At 41.8% G+C, this 18,246-nt stretch overlaps 1 protein-coding gene across 1 annotated transcript in view; it reads right to left on the bottom strand.

The window, feature by feature from the left end:
* Positions 1-813: 813 nt before the first annotated feature.
* dbndd1 (dysbindin domain containing 1) overlaps positions 814-18,246 on the bottom strand; it is a 27,108-nt gene continuing 9,675 nt past the window's right edge. Inside the window, exons 3-4 of the mRNA XM_012855097.3 lie at positions 16,839-16,976; positions 814-1,617 (exon numbers count right to left, since the gene is read on the bottom strand). Of these exons, the coding sequence (XP_012710551.1) occupies positions 1,463-1,617; positions 16,839-16,976 (293 nt within the window). The 3' untranslated portion in view covers positions 814-1,462. The remainder of the gene's footprint in view (positions 1,618-16,838; positions 16,977-18,246) is intronic.

Below are 18,246 nucleotides of genomic sequence, written 5' to 3'. Positions count from 1 at the left end.
GGAAAATGACGATAGAAAACATACAAGGAGCCATACTTTTATTGAATCCTCAACCATCCCACAGCATCACATCTCATCCACTGTGCCACAGCATTCAGAACTATCCACACTCCCTGTTAAGGCAGCCTGAACATGTGACTAACTAACCAACCTGTTATCCATTCACTGGCGATAGAGAAATACCTTCAGTAAATTTTATTATTAAAACAAAAGTTGGCACTTTGTTGCATTTTTTTTTGGCATCCACACATATCTGGGTGGCTTTTGCTTTGAATTGGATTTTTTATTTCAAGTTCTTGTCGTCTGCATCCCTGCAGCAGCAGCTCTGGCAGCCACACATTTTCGTACACTACAAAAACGGATCTAAAAATAAGTAAAATGTTCTTAAAGTTAGTGTATTTGTCCTTGATTTAAACAGGTAAAAAAAGATTATTTGCCAATGGAATGAGTATTTTTACCCCTAAAATAAGATAATTAGACATCCTGCACTTGAAATAGGGTGATGGAGATGAGTTCTTCCTATTTTAAGTGCAAAAATCTTATTCCATTGGCAAATAGTCTTATTTACCTTCTCAAATCAAGGACAAATACACCCTATTTTAAGAACATTTTACTTATTTTAAGTTCCGTTTTTGCAGTGTAAGGGTGGGGTGGTCGGAGGGGGCGTTAATAACAAAGAAATGTGAGTATGGAACAAATTATTGCATGTTGCTGCTGCTCTGTGTCGTCATTTGATTTGTCTGCACCACACACACACTCCTGCAGGGGGCGCTGGATATACAATTTAGAGAAGTAAGTGCAACTTTGTCATTCGGGCATTTTGCATTCAGAGACACATTTCTGGTAAAGATGGAGAGAGTCGCCCCACACATCCTCTGTTAAGGCTACCTTTGTTTACTTCAGAGGCAGCAGAAACCCCCTGATGCATTAACAGCAAACATAGTAAGTCTCAATAAGCATCTGCGACGTTTTAATTAATGTTGCGGTTAATGTCTCAGGGTCTGCCATCGCTGTGGTTTTGACTTTTATTGCCAATCTCCTTTTGCTGGCCCACCCTGAGGTGCTGTAAGGACAAAGGTGCTGATACTCTGTTGACCTCATACCCTGTCTTTCTAAAGAAAAAGAAAAAAAAACTACATTTAAATCATCTGGCAGGCCAGAGTGCAACAAGAACCCTCCGTTGTTAAAAAACATGATGACTGCACAGGCCTTCTTGTGTTAGAGGGAGAAGAGAGCAGGAACAGTGGGACTATTGCATGTTATCGTTTTCTTTTAGAGTAGAGAGCAGAGTCTCTGGAGTTGAGCCTGAACATGCCAGCACTGTGGGACGTCACATGAGTGCACAGTGGCAGATGGAGGCGTCATGGTGGCTTGGTTTCACCATTGTGTCTGTCCAACAGGCTCTGAGATGAATCTGTCTCTCTCTCTTTCTCTTTGCGGGCCAGTCGTTTCGGGTTGAGCTTTACGGATGCTTCGGTCTCTCTAGCTTCATTAAGGGCTCGGCTGTGTCTGAGTCGCTGTGATGCTTTCTCTCACGCGGGAGCTCCGCTTTCCTGCAGCGCGTCCATGAGGGCGAGCGCATGTAGCCGCTCCTGGGCAGCACAGGCTGGTGGGAACCTGAGGACCAGAAACACGGCACAGGAGTTAAAACAGATCAAATAGAGTTTTTTTTAACCCATTATGAGATAAAAACACAGAAATGATGCTGCTGATGCTGAGATTTATACAATCTGAAAAATTTCTACAATCTAAAACTTCTTAAGAGCTCAACACCTAGTATGAAAAACGCTGTTGTTGCAATATGCACTGAAACCTTCTCTTCCATAAAAAATATGTAATAGCATTAAAAATATCTGCTATTTTTTTCACATTACAAGCAGGACAATTAATCTGCTTTTTTAGGATTTTATCTGATTGACTGACACAAAGCAGAGCGTAGTGGCGAAGGGAAAAGGAACGTTATGGTTTTAGACTTCAGTCGTGAAGTCTGCATCATGAAGAGCCAACGGGAACAGCAGACAAGTCGGAGATAAAAGAAGAAGTTTAAAACATGCTCATGGGAAAATGGAAAGAGCATCGCACGCCTGCAGCCCTTCCCCCCTTCTTAACTGATGGGCTGGGCAAGAAGAAGATTAATTAGAGACACAGCCGATGGGCCCATTGTAACTCTGGAGGAGACGCAGGGATCCAAAGCTCAGGAGGGAGAAATTGTGGTTGTAAACTCCACAAATCTGGCGTTCATGCAAGAGTTGCACAAAGAAAACCCACGTTATATTAAAAGCCATTACAAGTTGGCCACAAGCCAAGTGGGAGATACAGCAAACATGTGGAAGATGGTGCTCTGGGTAGATACGACTAAAATGTAACTTTCTGAACCTGCATGCCGTATGCACCGTGGAGGCCCTAAACACATCATCTCCACCAGCCAAATCCTGTACAGGGCAGTCCTGGAGGAAAAGACTTGAGACAGGAGAGGAGGTTCACCTTCCAGCAGGACAACAACCCTAAACATTTAGCCGAAGCTATAATGAAATGGTTTAGATGAAAACATGTTTATTTGTCAGAATGGCTCAGTCAAAACCAATCACTAGATTCAGTTAGGAATATGTTGCGATCTAAACATTGCTGTTTACAAATTTCCTCCTTACCAATCGTAATTAAGATGAATGTGCAACACTTTCTGTCTAAATGTGAAAAAACTGGTAAAGGCAAACCCAAAAAGATCTGCAACTACAGCGGAGGACGATTCTACACTTTAATGACTCAAGTCAGTAAATACATGTGAAAGACACATTTTACCGTTTTTTCTTTAGTTAAAGAAAGTTTTAAAACCCCCAATTTACTCAACCAGTCTCCTTCCACTTTACCATCATGCACCACTGTGTGTTAGTCTATGACATAACATATTAAACACTTTGCAATTTGTGCTGGAAATGTCACATAAATGTAAAAAAGATCAAGAAATATGAACACGTTAGCAAACAATTAGGCATAGATTCAAAGAGATATCACCATTGTGTACAAGAGACAAATGAATCGCTGAAAAGGGAGTAAAGACACATCCTGACAAGAGTGTTGGACCCAGCGGCTGATCAGACATGGAACTGAATTTAAGGTTTTGGTGTCACTGCCAATTCAGGCCATTTGGTGGTGATGTTGAACCTTTGGCAGTGACGTCAAATCAGCTTAATATGAGTGAAAGCGAGCTCCTGTTCAGTGCACACATAATGCTTGGTCTTGTATTCTGCCATATATTAAAGACTGAGAAGCGACGACAGAAAGAGAGGCGATAGAATAAGACAAATATTGATCCCATATGATTGATTGCTTCTCGGCTGGATTTTAATGAGATGCCAACCTCCCCTGAAGCAGGAAGGACTCTGGAGTTAAATGCAGCGATGAAAGAAACCCCCCTGATGCATTTAGGCCACTAAATAAATGTCTGCAACGTGTGCAAGCTCAATGCTACCCGTGTAATGCAAGTATGGTAGTTTTGCATGCTTTGCAATCTCCCCTGACAATGAGATTGCAGGAAAACACAAAAAGACACAATGTAAAAGATATTTATGCACTACAACTGTGGAGATGTTTTTCTTTGTGTCCCGTGTTCTCTTGCCAGAGTTATAAATATAGATTTTTCTGCTTCAGTCAGTGAGTTTCTGATTCACTTAGTGTTACGGAATCACAAAACTTCTGCAGTTTTCCTCCAATTTGTGGGGCACAGCTTATAAAAGTACCAGAAATTTGGTATTCCTATGATTGTAGCTCAAGATATTGTGTTGCTGCTCAGTTGAAGGCATGATAACAAACCTTACACCATAGAAAGGATAACAAACGCAGATATGAGCAATTTTTCTGTTTTTTATGGAACAATATTTCAATTCCATAACAGAATGACACTAAAATTACCAGTAGTATTTTTACAGATCTATTTTCCTTGTGATTAGGTTGGAAACGATTAGCTTTTTTTTTTTTTATATCGTTACCACAAAGATCAACACTCAATTGAATAAAAATGTAACCTTCCTCTTTTCCTTTTTTTACTGAAAGACAGCAATAAAATGGTGATTCTTTAAAAATGACAGCAGTAACATTTCTGGCACTAAACATGTTTTATCTAGCTAGACTGAGGACAAAATGACTCTGAATTGGAAAAGTTGTAGACCCATGAATTATGAGTCTGTAAAGACCAATATGTGCACATGTGTGCCCCGTCCCCAAATTCTTGAAAGACAACAAATATTGGTTTTATTCTTTTCTTGAGCATGTATTTATTTCTATATTTATTCCTGTATTTATTTTTGAATATGTCTGAGTCAGTCCTCCATAGCGCAGCGCAACCAGTATGGAGAGCCGTTTATAAATTAAAAAAATAAAATAATAAATACTGCAATAGATAATATATTGAAAAATAATACTTTCAAAAAAGTTAATATCCCCCCAAAAAATCAAACAATAATAAAAAAAAGGTTTATTTTGTGTTTTGCCATTTATTAATGATTTCAAGATTAATTAATTATTTTTTAAATAAACAAAAATTAATAAATAAATAGAATAAATAATTGTTTTGATTTTGGAGGGATATTTTTTTAATGTATTATTTTTAAATATGTCATCAATTACAGTGTTTATTTATTTAATTATGAATAAAACAGCTCTCCATATACAAGAGCTTATGATCTAGGGCAAACTTGACTCACAGCAGCAGATTTGTGCAGTTGTAAATTATTGATTTGTATTTGTGTAGAGGGGAAAAAAAATTATTTGAACAGGTGTAAAAAAAAATTGTACTTGTAATTTTTTTTTTCATTCTTCAAATACAAAACTTAGAATTTAACTCCCTCTACAACTTCAAATTCAAGCTTACAATGCACAAATTGAATTGGAACAAAATTACCTTCATAGAAACTCTGCTGAATGGCTTACAGAGAAAGCAGCTGTTAACTGTGCACTTTATGGGATAAAACTTAACTTTTCTCTTTGTATTTTAGGCAACTGCATCATTGCAATTGTTGTATCAACAATTTTTAAAACACTGCAGCAAGAGTTCTGGTGAAAATTAAAAGAAGAGCTGGTGTTTCTTAGATTTTAGGTTCTCGTCAGACTCCCAGTTAAATCTGCTGCGTGTCAGAGATCTGATTGTTCCAAAAGCTCCCAGAGCTCTTCGCTCCCAGCCCGAAGGTTTACTGGTGCTTCCCAGAGTTTTAAAAAGTAGAACAGGAGGTAGTTCCTTCAGACGTTATGCGACTACTTTGGTTTTTCATCTCAGCTGTCCTCTGTTTAGCTGTGTTTCTCTCCAAGAGGAAACCCCTGACATAAATACTGCTGCCTTTATCTCCGTGTACTCTGTTTGTCTCTTCAAGAGCAAACTTCTGGACAACACCATCTGGGTTTTTTTCTGTTTGCTTTCTGTCCTCTGCAGCCCAAATTTTTACAGCACATAGATTTATACTATGCATGGTTCTTCTCGAGGTTTCTTATTGCTAAAAGGTGGGTGTTATTCTCTGTTTTTCCCCACATATGAGAGAATCCTGCCAAATCACTGATCTGATGCAATGGGCTAAGTGTAGAAATACCTTTATTGTCCCAGAGTGGGGAAATTTACACTAACAGACAACTTTTTCACCAATTTGAAATTTAAACACTAGTTTATTTAGGATAGCATTGCCCTGTAATTGGATCTGGGTGTGACTAATTTCGTATTGTGATATTGCAACTAATCATAAAGTGCCTTGAGATAACGCTTTTTTAAAATAATTTGGTTCTGTATGTATAAATCAATTTGCACTGAACAGAATTTGAAATTTAAACACTGGTTTATTTAGGATAGCATTGCCCTGTAATTGGATCTGAATGTGACTATCATATCGGACTCAGTTGGATTTTGTTTAATTGCGTATTGCAATATTGCACCTAATCATAAAATGCCTTGAGATAACGCTTTTTTTTTTTTTAAATAATTTGGTTCCATATGTATAAATCAATTAGAACCGAGCGATATTGCTCAGCGTGAACACACAGTGAGAGCTGGGAACCTCCTGCAGAATGGGTTTTTGTAATGATCACAGCTTTTGGTCTGATTATTTTTTCACGTTGGCCATCTCAGCCTTCCATACAGTGGCTGCTCTATTTCCTGATTGCTAGCATCTGTTGTTTGCCCTGATTACTGGCACCTGTGATTGGCATTATTTAAGCTGGCCTTCCACAGCAAGCTGGTGCCAGATTCTCGAAAGCCTTGTGTTAGTAGACCTTCCAGCATTTCTTAAACCTGCCTACCTGTGTTCGACCTCTGAGTATTCTCTGGATTCCTGCCTGTTGCCTTGCCCTTGTCGGTCTCTTCACCGGTTCTCAGTTTCTGGACAACGACCTCTGCCTGCCTCTCGACACTGCCTCTCTGCTCAGTCCTCTCTGTACCTCTGCCTGTTGAAAACTGGATTTTGGACCTTGGAAACGGACTCGGACTGGACCTGTTGGATTTCCCCTGTCGCCTGCCCCCTTCAGGAGAAAGGACTCTGTTTTGGATTCAACGTCTTTTACGGATCCAATCAAGGTTAGTGGCTTTCCTTGTGCAGCTATAATTTCCCTCTGCAAGCTCACAGCCACTAACCTGTCTCTCTCCTTTTCAGAGCAACCAGTCCTGTTCCCTGAGGCTTGTTTTTTCTACTACGTTACTTTTAATAAATTAAGTTTAACGAACTCTTGGTGTTGTGTGAATTACCGGGTCCGACTCCTGAGATTCATAACAGTAGAATCTGGCCAAAAGATGGACCCGTCCGCAACACCAGAGTGGCGTTCAGGTGTAGACCGGGCTGTTTCCGGGTTAGAGGGGCACATGAATGAAATCATTGATTTGTTGCACAATGTGGTCATTACTCCTAGGAGTCCGGTCAGTTGTGCCGCCGCAGCTTGTGTTAATCCCGCAGCCGAGGTTCTGGCTTCTGCGCCCGCCCGTGAACCCAGATTGTCTCCCCCAGAAGTGTTTAAGGGAGAGGCCGATCAGTGTCGCCCTTTCATCACCCAATGTGAGATTCAGTTCGAACTGCAGCCTTCCTCCTTTCCCACAGAATACTCCAAAGTAGCTTACGTCATCTCGTTGCTGTCAGGCAAGGCTAAGTGCTGGGGAACTGCCGAGTGGCAGAGAAGGTCTCATCGCTGTGGCTCTTTCAAAGCATTTTCAGAGGAACTGATTCGGGTGTTCGATCCAGTACTTCCAGGTAGAGAGGCGGCTAGAGCCCTGATGAGGACCCACCAAGGAGGCAGACCTATGACCAGCTACATAGTAGAGTTTCACACCATTGCTGCAGAGAGTACATGGAATGAGGAGGCTTTGATGGATGTGTTTATGGAAGGACTGGATGAAAGAATAAAGGACGTTCTGGCTACACGGGATCTCCCTGCCTCCCTTAAAGAATTGGAGGATTTGGCTACTCGTGTTGATCTCAGATTGGCAGAGAGACAACGAGAAAGAGAGTCCTACACCAGAAGAAGCGTCACTTTCAAGAGGTCAGTAAATCCTGTGGCTCACCTTTCTGCTCTTAGGGTTTCAACAAAGGGGAATTCCATGGAGGAACCCATGCGGCTTAGGAGGTGCCGATTATCGACTGAGGAGAAGGATCGCCGCAGGAGACTGAAACTCTGCATATATTGTGGACAGAAGGGACATTTCATCCGGGATTGTCCTGTTAAAAGACCTGACCCAGTAGCAATACGAAGACTACTACTGAGCCAATGTCGCACACAGTCCTCTATCAGTGATTCTACATTTCCAGCCACCATCCAGGTACGAGAACGTTCTTTTTCTGTACCTGTGTTTATTGACTCTGGTGCCGACACAGAATTTATGGACGAATCATTTGCTCACAGTTTAGGCATTCAGTTGGTCCCTGCAGAGACCAAACGTAAGGTTTTAGCTCTGGATGGGCATGTTTTGAATCAATCTCGTTCCCAGACTGCTCCTGTCCAGTTCTGCATTGGGGGTAATCATTTTGAAAGTTTGGTCTTTACGACCATTAATTCTCCCGATCTCCCCGTGGTCCTAGGTGCTACCTGGTTAGCTAAGCACAACCCTCACATTAACTGGAGGCTTAAGGAGATCCAAGGCTGGTCAGAAGAATGTTTGGCAGGGTGTTTAACTAAGGCTGAGGGCGGCTCCAGTTGCAAGATCAGTAATGAGGAGACTTATCCTGACCTTACCAAGGTTCCAGAGCAGTACTGGGATTTGAAGGAGGTTTTTAATAAACATAGAGCTACTGCCTTACCTCCTCACCGCCCTTATGACTGCCCTATCGATCTGCTTCCTGGTACCATGCCTCCTAGAGGTCGTACTTATTCTCTATCAGCCCCGGAACATGAGGCCATGAAAAAGTATGTTGAGGAAGCATTAAGGGCAGGCATCATTAGACCTTCCTCATCTCCTGCAGGTGCAGGTTTCTTCTTCGTCGGCAAGAAGGATGGATCTCTTCGTCCATGTATAGATTACCGGGGTTTAAACGCCATTACTGTCAAGAATCGTTACCCCCTACCACTGATGGATTCGGCTTTTGATGTTATTCAAGGTTCCTGCATTTTTTCCAAGTTGGACCTAAGAAACGCTTATCATCTGGTGCGCATTCGTGAAGGGGACGAATGGAAAACTGCATTTAATACACCTACAGGACATTATGAGTATATGGTTATGCCTTTCGGATTAACCAATGCCCCTGCTGTGTTCCAAGCCCTTGTTAATGACGTGTTACGGGACATGATTGGTCATTTCGTCTATGTTTATTTAGATGACATCCTGATTTTCTCTAAAGATCTGGAGACCCACCAACAACATGTCCGTTCCGTACTTCTCCGCCTTCTTCAGAACAATCTATTCGTCAAGGCGGAGAAGTGTGAGTTTCATCAGTTTTCCACCACATTCCTGGGTTATGTCATCTCCCCAAACAAGATCTCCATGGATCCCGCCAAAGTATCTGCTGTTTTGGATTGGCCGACTCCTTCTGATCGCAAGCAATTACAGAGGTTCCTTGGGTTCGCTAATTTCTATCGTCGCTTCATCCGCAACTACAGTCAGATTGCCTCTCCACTTCATTCTCTTACGTCCACCAAATCCAAGTTTGTCTGGTCTGAGGCTGCCGACAAATCCTTCGAGCGACTCAAGAAATTATTTACTTCTGCCCCTGTTCTCAACTCTCCGGACCCCAAGAAACAGTTCATTGTGGAAGTCGATGCCTCTAACATTGGCGTAGGAGCTATTCTCAGCCAAAGAGGGGAGGACAGCAAGGTTCACCCATGTGCTTTCTTTTCTAGATCCCTATCAGCCTCAGAACGTAACTATGACGTGGGTGATCGAGAACTGCTGGCTGTTAAGCTTGCATTGGAGGAGTGGCGTCATTGGCTGGAGGGGGCCCAAGATCCTTTTATTGTGTGGACAGACCACAAGAACCTGGAGTATCTTAAGACCGCCAGAAGGTTAAACCCAAGACAAGCAAGGTGGGCCATGTTCTTCTCCAGATTCCGCTTCTCTTTGTCTTACAGACCCGGTTCCAGGAATGTTAAACCGGACGCCCTGTCCAGGATCGAGGAGAACCAAGGAGAGGATGAGTTTGTTGATACAGGAGGATTCATTCTACCTGAGAGCGCTCGCTTGGCAATAACCAGAACCGAAGTGGAGCAGAAGGTTCGGGACTTTCTCCTGAACTTTCCCGTTCCTGAGAAATGTCCAAAGGGGAAGTTATTCGTACCTGATCATCTGGTCTCACAAGTACTTCAACTTTGTCACAGTTCCCTTCTAACCTGCCATCCCGGATTTAAGAAAACATCTGAGGTTGTAGCGTCCCAGTTCTGGTGGAGTACCATGGCCAAGGATATAAGGGAGTATGTTTCCACCTGTTCTGTCTGTAACTCTGCTAAATCCTCCAGAAGACCTCCCTCAGGATTACTGCACCCCCTGCCTATTCCTTCACGCCCATGGTCTCACATCTCTATGGATTTCATTACCGGTCTGCCAGCATCTGCTGAGAACACTGTTATCCTCACCATTGTCGACCGATTCTCAAAGATGGTTCACTTGGTTCCCCTCCGTAAATTGCCGTCATCCAAGCAATTAGGGGAGATCCTGGCTCGTGAGGTTTTTCGTCTTCACGGCTTCCCAGTTGACATTGTGTCCGATCGTGGCCCTCAGTTCATCTCCAAGTTTTGGAAGGAGTTCTGTTCCTTACTAGGTATGAATGTCAGTTTGTCCTCTGGTTTTCATCCTCAGTCAGATGGTCAGTCCGAGAGGATGAACCAGGAGGTGGAGACAAAGCTTCGTGCTGTTTGCAGTCAGTTTCCCGAGAAATGGTCTCAGAACCTGCCTTGGGTTGAGCACGCCATGAACTCTTTACCTTCCTGCACCACTGGGGTGTCTCCATTCTATGTTGTGTTTGGTTATCAACCCCCGGTTTTTTTCGATTCAGGAGAGGGTAGCTAAGATTCCTTCTGCGCACGCCGCTGCCCTAAGGTGTCAGCGAGCTTGGCGAAAGGCCAGACGGGTTATGTCTAAGATGGCCCAAGGTTATACCAAGTCGGCTAATCGCCGCAGAGTCCCTGCTCCCACCTACCTTCCTGGACAGAAAGTTTGGCTATCCACCAAGGACCTACCTTTGCGTGTGGACTGTAAGAAACTGGCTCCCAGGTTTATTGGGCCTTTTCCTATCTCCAAAGTCATTAACCCTGTTTCTGTCCGTCTCCAGCTACCTCGTAATATGAGAATCCATCCTACCTTTCATGTCTCCCGAGTTAAGCCCTTTTTACAGTCTCGATTCGAGCCCACCTCCGGCACCCCTCCTCCCACCCGGCTCCTGGATGGGGAACCTATCTACACTGTCCGTCGTATTATGAGGTCCAGGCGCAGAGGTCGGGGTCTCCAGTATCTAGTGGACTGGGAGGGTTACGGTCCGGAGGAGAGATCCTGGATTCCGGGCCGTTTCATCATAGACAAATCCCTTATTAGGGAGTTTCATCGTTCTCACCCTGATCAGCCCAGAGGTCCGTCAGGTGCCGGACCTTGAAGGGGGGGTACTGTAATGATCACAGCTTTTGGTCTGATTATTTTTTCACGTTGGCCATCTCAGCCTTCCATACAGTGGCTGCTCTATTTCCTGATTGCTAGCATCTGTTGTTTGCCCTGATTACTGGCACCTGTGATTGGCATTATTTAAGCTGGCCTTCCACAGCAAGCTGGTGCCAGATTCTCGAAAGCCTTGTGTTAGTAGACCTTCCAGCATTTCTTAAACCTGCCTACCTGTGTTCGACCTCTGAGTATTCTCTGGATTCCTGCCTGTTGCCTTGCCCTTGTCGGTCTCTTCACCGGTTCTCAGTTTCTGGACAACGACCTCTGCCTGCCTCTCGACACTGCCTCTCTGCTCAGTCCTCTCTGTACCTCTGCCTGTTGAAAACTGGATTTTGGACCTTGGAAACGGACTCGGACTGGACCTGTTGGATTTCCCCTGTCGCCTGCCCCCTTCAGGAGAAAGGACTCTGTTTTGGATTCAACGTCTTTTACGGATCCAATCAAGGTTAGTGGCTTTCCTTGTGCAGCTATAATTTCCCTCTGCAAGCTCACAGCCACTAACCTGTCTCTCTCCTTTTCAGAGCAACCAGTCCTGTTCCCTGAGGCTTGTTTTTTCTACTACGTTACTTTTAATAAATTAAGTTTAACGAACTCTTGGTGTTGTGTGAATTACCGGGTCCGACTCCTGAGATTCATAACAGTTTTAACAATGCAGCCAAACAATCTCATCAAATGGTCTGAAAAACGATAGACTGAATGATTTTTTCCCACTGCGGGAATTATCCAATTGATTTTCTCTGCTGCATGAGTCATTTCATTACTGCAAATGTAATAATTGTACTTGCACAGAAGCAATTGTCCACTCTAAAGAAGCTGTTATTTAAAGGTAATCCACCCAAACAATAAAAAAAAAAAAAAAAAACAACAGAAGACTAACACAGTTGCACACAGTCTGCCAGCTTGTCTGTGTGCGCCCAAACCTTACGGTTCATGAAGCTTATTTAAGGATAAAACAAAGAGCAAGCCAACTGGACATCAACGTCATTCCCTTGTTCAGAGTCTCTAGAAGGAAAAGCCTTCTAATTGCTTTTTGTTCTGAGCTTTCTGGACTGAACATGCTTTACATGTCCAAACTTTACGTGCATATAAAATCAAAACAGGGCTTTAAAAGCTGCTGCTACCTGAAAGTAAGAGACGGTGACATGAGAGGGGAAGGGAAAAATGAAATAAAATGGCACAGCGTGATGAGGACAATGTGCAAAAAGGAGTTTCTTGCATTCTGATTGTGTTGAAATGCCTGCAGAAGAAACAGGCTTTGTTTCCAGAGGGGGAATATCAATTATTTAAGAGTCTGCATTTAGCTTGAACTTGGTCACCCATCTTTAGCTCCTCCCCTCTTTAACCGTTGTCTCAACCCTGATATGGCTGCACTTTTCCACATTGGGCGGTTTTTTCTGTCACACCAAAGCCTGATGCTACCTGATCCACGACTTAGAGTGAAAATCACACAAAGTCGTAAAAATCTGGACCCATGGTCAGACTCTTCTGTTACACATCAAGACTTTGTTCTAATTTAGTTTGATGTATTTTGAACACAGACTTGGGTTAAAAATCATTTTGAATTGGTGAATGAATACGCAGACTGATTAAATAACATTTACCATTTCGTTCACTCCTGTATTTGAACATCATTTATCCTGCATCTCGATGCATCTTGCTTTTAGTACAGGTGGACGACTAATCGTGCTGAGCTTCACATTATTTTTTTATTTTTTTTAAACATGAAGAATACATTATGTGTCTGTATATTACACAACCATGCATCTGGTCAAGGCATTACAGCAGAGGGGATAAGTCATGCTGGAAGCAGAAATGAAAGTGCTTTCATCCTCAGCCTCATTTTCCTGAGTTATTCCTAGTGCAAATAATAAAAAAAAAAGACCCAGCTATCATGAAGTTGTCTTTGAATAATTACCAAAAGCCACTTATCTCTGTGTGCTTGTTGTCTGCACAGTGAAACGATGCACTTCTTCTGAAAACAGGACACCTTGCCGAGCCTAGCAAAGCTGTGTTGGCCCTGAAGAACAAAGGCTGCAGTGTCAGGAGAAGCTTAAAGTGCTGGGATTTAAAACCTCGGCTGAAACCACATATTTACATACAACTGTGGACACAAAGCCCAATTTACCTCACTGTCTGATTATGAATCAGACTAAGACGTTCCTCTTTTAAGTCAGTCAGCGTTAACAATATTATTTCTTTTTGCTAAATGCCAGAACAATGAGAGAAATCATTTATTTTGATAACTATTTATTTCAGTCTTCAAGATGAAATGATTACATACAGTAAGATTACGATGGCTTTAACAAGATGGGGAAAACTCAGATGATGTATGCATTTTTTCATGGCAATCAGCTCTGCGGTCACATCTGAGCCTCGGCAGATTTAGAGTCCGCTTCAGTGAACACCAACGTTCATAATGTATTCCCAGCGACATTCCAGTCTTTTTCCCCTTGGAATCATATTTTTTTTGCGCTTTTCTCACTGGATCTTGGACCATTATCATTGTTTCACTGGGAGATGCTAATAGCCGTTAGCTGCTTCCATGTTTCAACACCTGCTGCACAATAAGTGCTTCCATTAATATTGTAAACAAACAAAAAAGGCTTCATTTACTGACAAATTGAGCAAAAACAAAGCATAGAACAGCAAAAATAACAACTGATACGCCAGCAGGACATGATAATATTTCATAAAAAACTTTGTATACATCCAGAGTGAGCTACTGATGTATAAATAAAAAAAAGTCAAATAACGTGGCTATGCACCTTTAAAATCCCAAGAAACATATCCCAACTGTTAAGTGCTGAGAGGGCAGTATCATGTTGTGTGGGTCTTTTGCTGAAGGAGAGACTGCGTGCACTTCACAAAATAGGTACCATCATGAGGAAACAGTGAAGTAAATATAATATCATCAGCCAGGAAGTTAAATCCGGGGAGCAAATTGATCTTCCAAATGTCCCTGAAAAAAGGTCTGCTAGTCTGACTTAGTTAAATCAGGTCTGTCAGAAGGAATTAGCCAAAATCACAGACAACAGTGGTGAGAAGCTTGAGGTAGGATACCTAAAGCCTCTGACTCAAACCACTGGCAATAATTTTATTGCATTTTTATAAATCTTTTTTTTTGGCTCTAATGTCCTTTCTGTACATATGAAAATGGGGTTGAGAGAGAGGGGGAAGACATGTGGCAAAAGTCCACTGCCAGGGACTCAAACCTGGGACAGCTGCGTTGAGGGTTGTGCCCAGCCACAGACAGTTCTACCAAATAAATGTATTTTAACTTCTGAATTTAAAGAAAAAAAAAATCTATGAAAATGATCTCTCTTAATTTTCTGGCAGTTGGCAAACAGAAACTCTTTCCAATCATAACAGCATTTCGTTATGTTAGGTGTTTTTTTTTTTTTTTTGGTGAGTGATCTCACTTGTTACTTTGATTTACTGGGAAACTCATCTAATTAATGATGTTGCTCAGTAAAATGTGCAAATACCATAAAAATGTGTTTTTTACAGCTTGCTTCAGTTGCCTTCTGTTCAGTGTGGCTTTTAACTCATTTAATAGAGTGACATCAACACCCAAATCTTGACATATCTATCTAACAGTGTACACATATTAAAAACTCAAAGTGGTGTGTGCAAGTATGTGGCTGTACCGCTCACAGCAGCATGTTGCACAAAGAGACTAAAATAAAACTTAGGCGGTGTCGTTTTATGAAGCTTTGGCAATAAAGCAGCAAGGAGAAGAAGGGAGAGGATGAATTTCTTGAAGATGAAGGTGATTGCGTTGTTCAAGGAAAATGGCAAAAATGCTATTTTTGACTGTGAGACAGAGATGTGAGACTGATTACATAAAATTAGCTTGATTCAGCATGCTGTATGTGTTGAAAAAAAAAAAAAAAACACTGCTCCCAAATCTAAGAGCCTTCTTCAGAGACAAAGCTAAGAATTTAGCCTGAAAGTCTCCATGCAGAAGTATTTCATGCTTTTCTTATTTGCCTTATTCTTTTTCTTTCAGTAATCACAACAAAAAAGTCAATTTTTTCTATGGAAAACTGTTTGTAAAATAAACACCCTTTCTCATCACCCGGTCGACTGGCATGCCACAGAGGTGTGTGCTCAGTCCCTGTCTCAACCAAAACTGTGAAGCAGGTAGACTTGTGCTCACAACCTAACCACTTTCTGAATGCCTGAAGGACTAAGTGACAGAGAGTATTCAGCATCAAGTTCCTGAGGGTCTCAATTTCAGACGAAGTTTCAACAACAACCATCCAAAACTTTTACAGATCTACCCCCATGTACTGCTTCTTAGCATGAAGAACATCAGACAGGAGAGCACTCTAATGTTTTTTTTTTATCTCCAGTGCACAACACTTTAACAGGACTGAACTCCCATCATTGGAAGAAACTTAAACCACAACGTGCCTCAGGGAAGCAGTGAGCATCTGGAAGGACCCCACCTACCCAGGCTTGCACATCTTGGAGCTGCTGCCATCAGGCAGACGATATAAAGCCTTCAACACCCACACAACCAGACTCAAACACTGCTACCCCCCCCCCCCCCCCCCCGTGTTAAGCCTGCCTAAACCTGGCTGAACGCGTACACTAGAGACTTCCATGTTTTCTTCCCAAAATACAGTAAATAAATGAATAAATAAATAAGAAGACATCACGTGACTACTGCAAAACAGATCTTTCCTTCCAACACGTCTGTATTTATGGAGCTGATTGCTCCATGTAAGCAAACATGTCCAGCCACATAGAGAGAAGTGCAGTATTTATGTGCACTTTTAGGCATACACAGTATTATTCTACTTGCTGATAAACAAAGAGTTCACAATTGCCTTTGCACTGCTATATAAGCTCCTTAAGATTACTATTTAGTTATTACTTTTGACTTTCTGTTATCCATGCATTTCCTGAGCTGAGAACCTAAAGTTGTGTGTTTCATATAAACATACTACCAACTAAGCTGTCATTTATCTCCCTTGCTAATAATCAATAACAGATAAGAGGAATGTCAACATGTATAGGTTTTTAAATCTAACTGGACCCTGCAGCCTTGAGCAGCCAATATGTCAAAAATTTCCTACAGAATAAAGTTTTTTTTATTAACTATTCACATTTCTTGAACTGTTCCATATTCTGTCACATTTAAAAAACATAAGCTATATGTTTTATCAGGATTTGACGTGACAGACCAACACAGGGTAAGACACAATAAGGTTTTTAATGTTTTAAAAATAAAATTCTGACAAACGTACCAAGCATTTTTAATAAACATGATATCTAATAACGCAATTAGGTTCCATATTCTGGCAAAAACTAATTCTGAAAATTAAAAATCTCACCACAAATATGTACCATCTATCCGCAGGACTGAGGGTCACATGACCTTTGAGCTCATTATTGCTCAGCAGGGTTTTATGGATCCTGTATGGATAATCATTTGAAACTGACTGAAACACAGAGCTTTACATCTGCAAAACGGATGGCGCATTACGCATACACATTATTCTGTATCACTCATTCATGATTAATTTGCATTTCTATTATTTTTCAAACGGAGCGGCTCTCCATCCTTGACCGAGGAGAGCTTTTCAGTCCCGCATGACCAGAATATCTGTTTTCCCTTTTGTCTTTTAGGAAATAGGTCTGCTACTTAAGCAATACTCGTAAATCTCTTTAATTTACTTTCCGATCCATCCATCCTGTTTACTGTGGCACAGTTTATTCTGGCAGGGCCTACCTGCTGGGGACTCTCTGTGGTTTTCCTCATCAGAGTCAGCGAAGACTTCCGCCAGTTCCTGGTCAGACATGTCAGTCAGCTCAGTCAGATCCAACAGGTCAAAGTGGACCTCCAGGGACGACACACTGCTCAGAGGTTCTGTGGTCAGCAGGGACAAAACCAAAATGCTTTCAGACGGAAGGAAGGGATTAAAGGTAAACTAGTTTGGCACAATCGTTGCATCTCCTACAGATGAATGGAAAATGGGTTTTTACTTTAGCTTGTTTTCATTCCTAGTTAAGTACCTCCTTCTAAAACAATTCCCCGTAGATTTATTGAATCTGTCCATGTTCGCTGCTGTTCACTGAGTGTCTTTGTTTCATCGGCTGTGTGTGTGCGGCTGAAGACTGTAAACAAGGGTTAGGAGGAGATGAAAATAGCAATTTCTTTAACATGCCACTGTATCATTTTTCTCCTGGGTACATGGCACCTGTTCATTTTATTACAAAAGCTTGTCCTTCAGCAGGTCAAACCCCCTGCTGCTGCTGCACAGCAGGGTCATATTTACATGTGGCGTGCATTAATGTGCATGACTCAACACTCCAACCAGGGATTCAGGGGAGCTGAACTGTTAGCGCGCCGAAGCGAGGGTAAAATTTTATGGGAAAGGCAAGGAGTTTATACGTGCAGCACAGCAGGAATCCAAAAGCATCAGCATTTCTTTCCAGGTTGTTGAAGTGAGGAACTGATAAGGCAGTTTTTGAGATCATAGTAAATCATTTAAAAAAACTTTTTCTATCCTAAATTTTACACATAGCTTTGACAATTCAATTAAACGTTTGGCAAATTTATGGGAGTAAAACATATTAAGAGTAAAAACGCTGCAATACCCTGGTTGTATAAGTGTGCACACCTTCGAAACACTTTGTTGAAGGATCCTGTGATCAAGTTTTAAATTAAATTTAATTTAATTCAGTTTGTTTATATAGAGGCAATTCACAACATGTCATCTCAAAGCACTTTACAAAGTTAAACGTTTTCTGTCTAGGGAAACCCAGCAGATTGTGTCGTTGACTTTGCAGCAATCCTTCATACCAAGCATGCATGTAGCTACAGGCGAGAGGAAAACTCAGTGTTCTTGGGTTACTGCTGCTTTCCTTTTCAACATTCCTCCAAATCTATCAGTTTGGAGGACATCTCTTGTCTCCAGTTCTCTTCAGTGAATCTGTGTGACCCTGTGGATTTCAGTCTGAATTATGGACAGGCAATCAGAAAACTTTAACTTTCTCTTCCAGCGTAGCCATTCTTTTATTGATAGGGATTCATGCTTGAACTGAACAGTGACAGAGGAAAAATAAAACCCCTCTATGTCTTCAGCTTTCAAGCGGACCCGTCAAGGTTTTGGGTCAAAACTGATTTATATTTGGCT

This window comes from Fundulus heteroclitus, chromosome 4, assembly GCF_011125445.2.
Source record: "Fundulus heteroclitus isolate FHET01 chromosome 4, MU-UCD_Fhet_4.1, whole genome shotgun sequence".
NCBI lineage: Eukaryota > Metazoa > Chordata > Actinopteri > Cyprinodontiformes > Fundulidae > Fundulus > Fundulus heteroclitus.
Note: the sequence above shows the minus strand (reverse complement) of the source record. Positions and strands in the feature narration are given on the sequence as shown.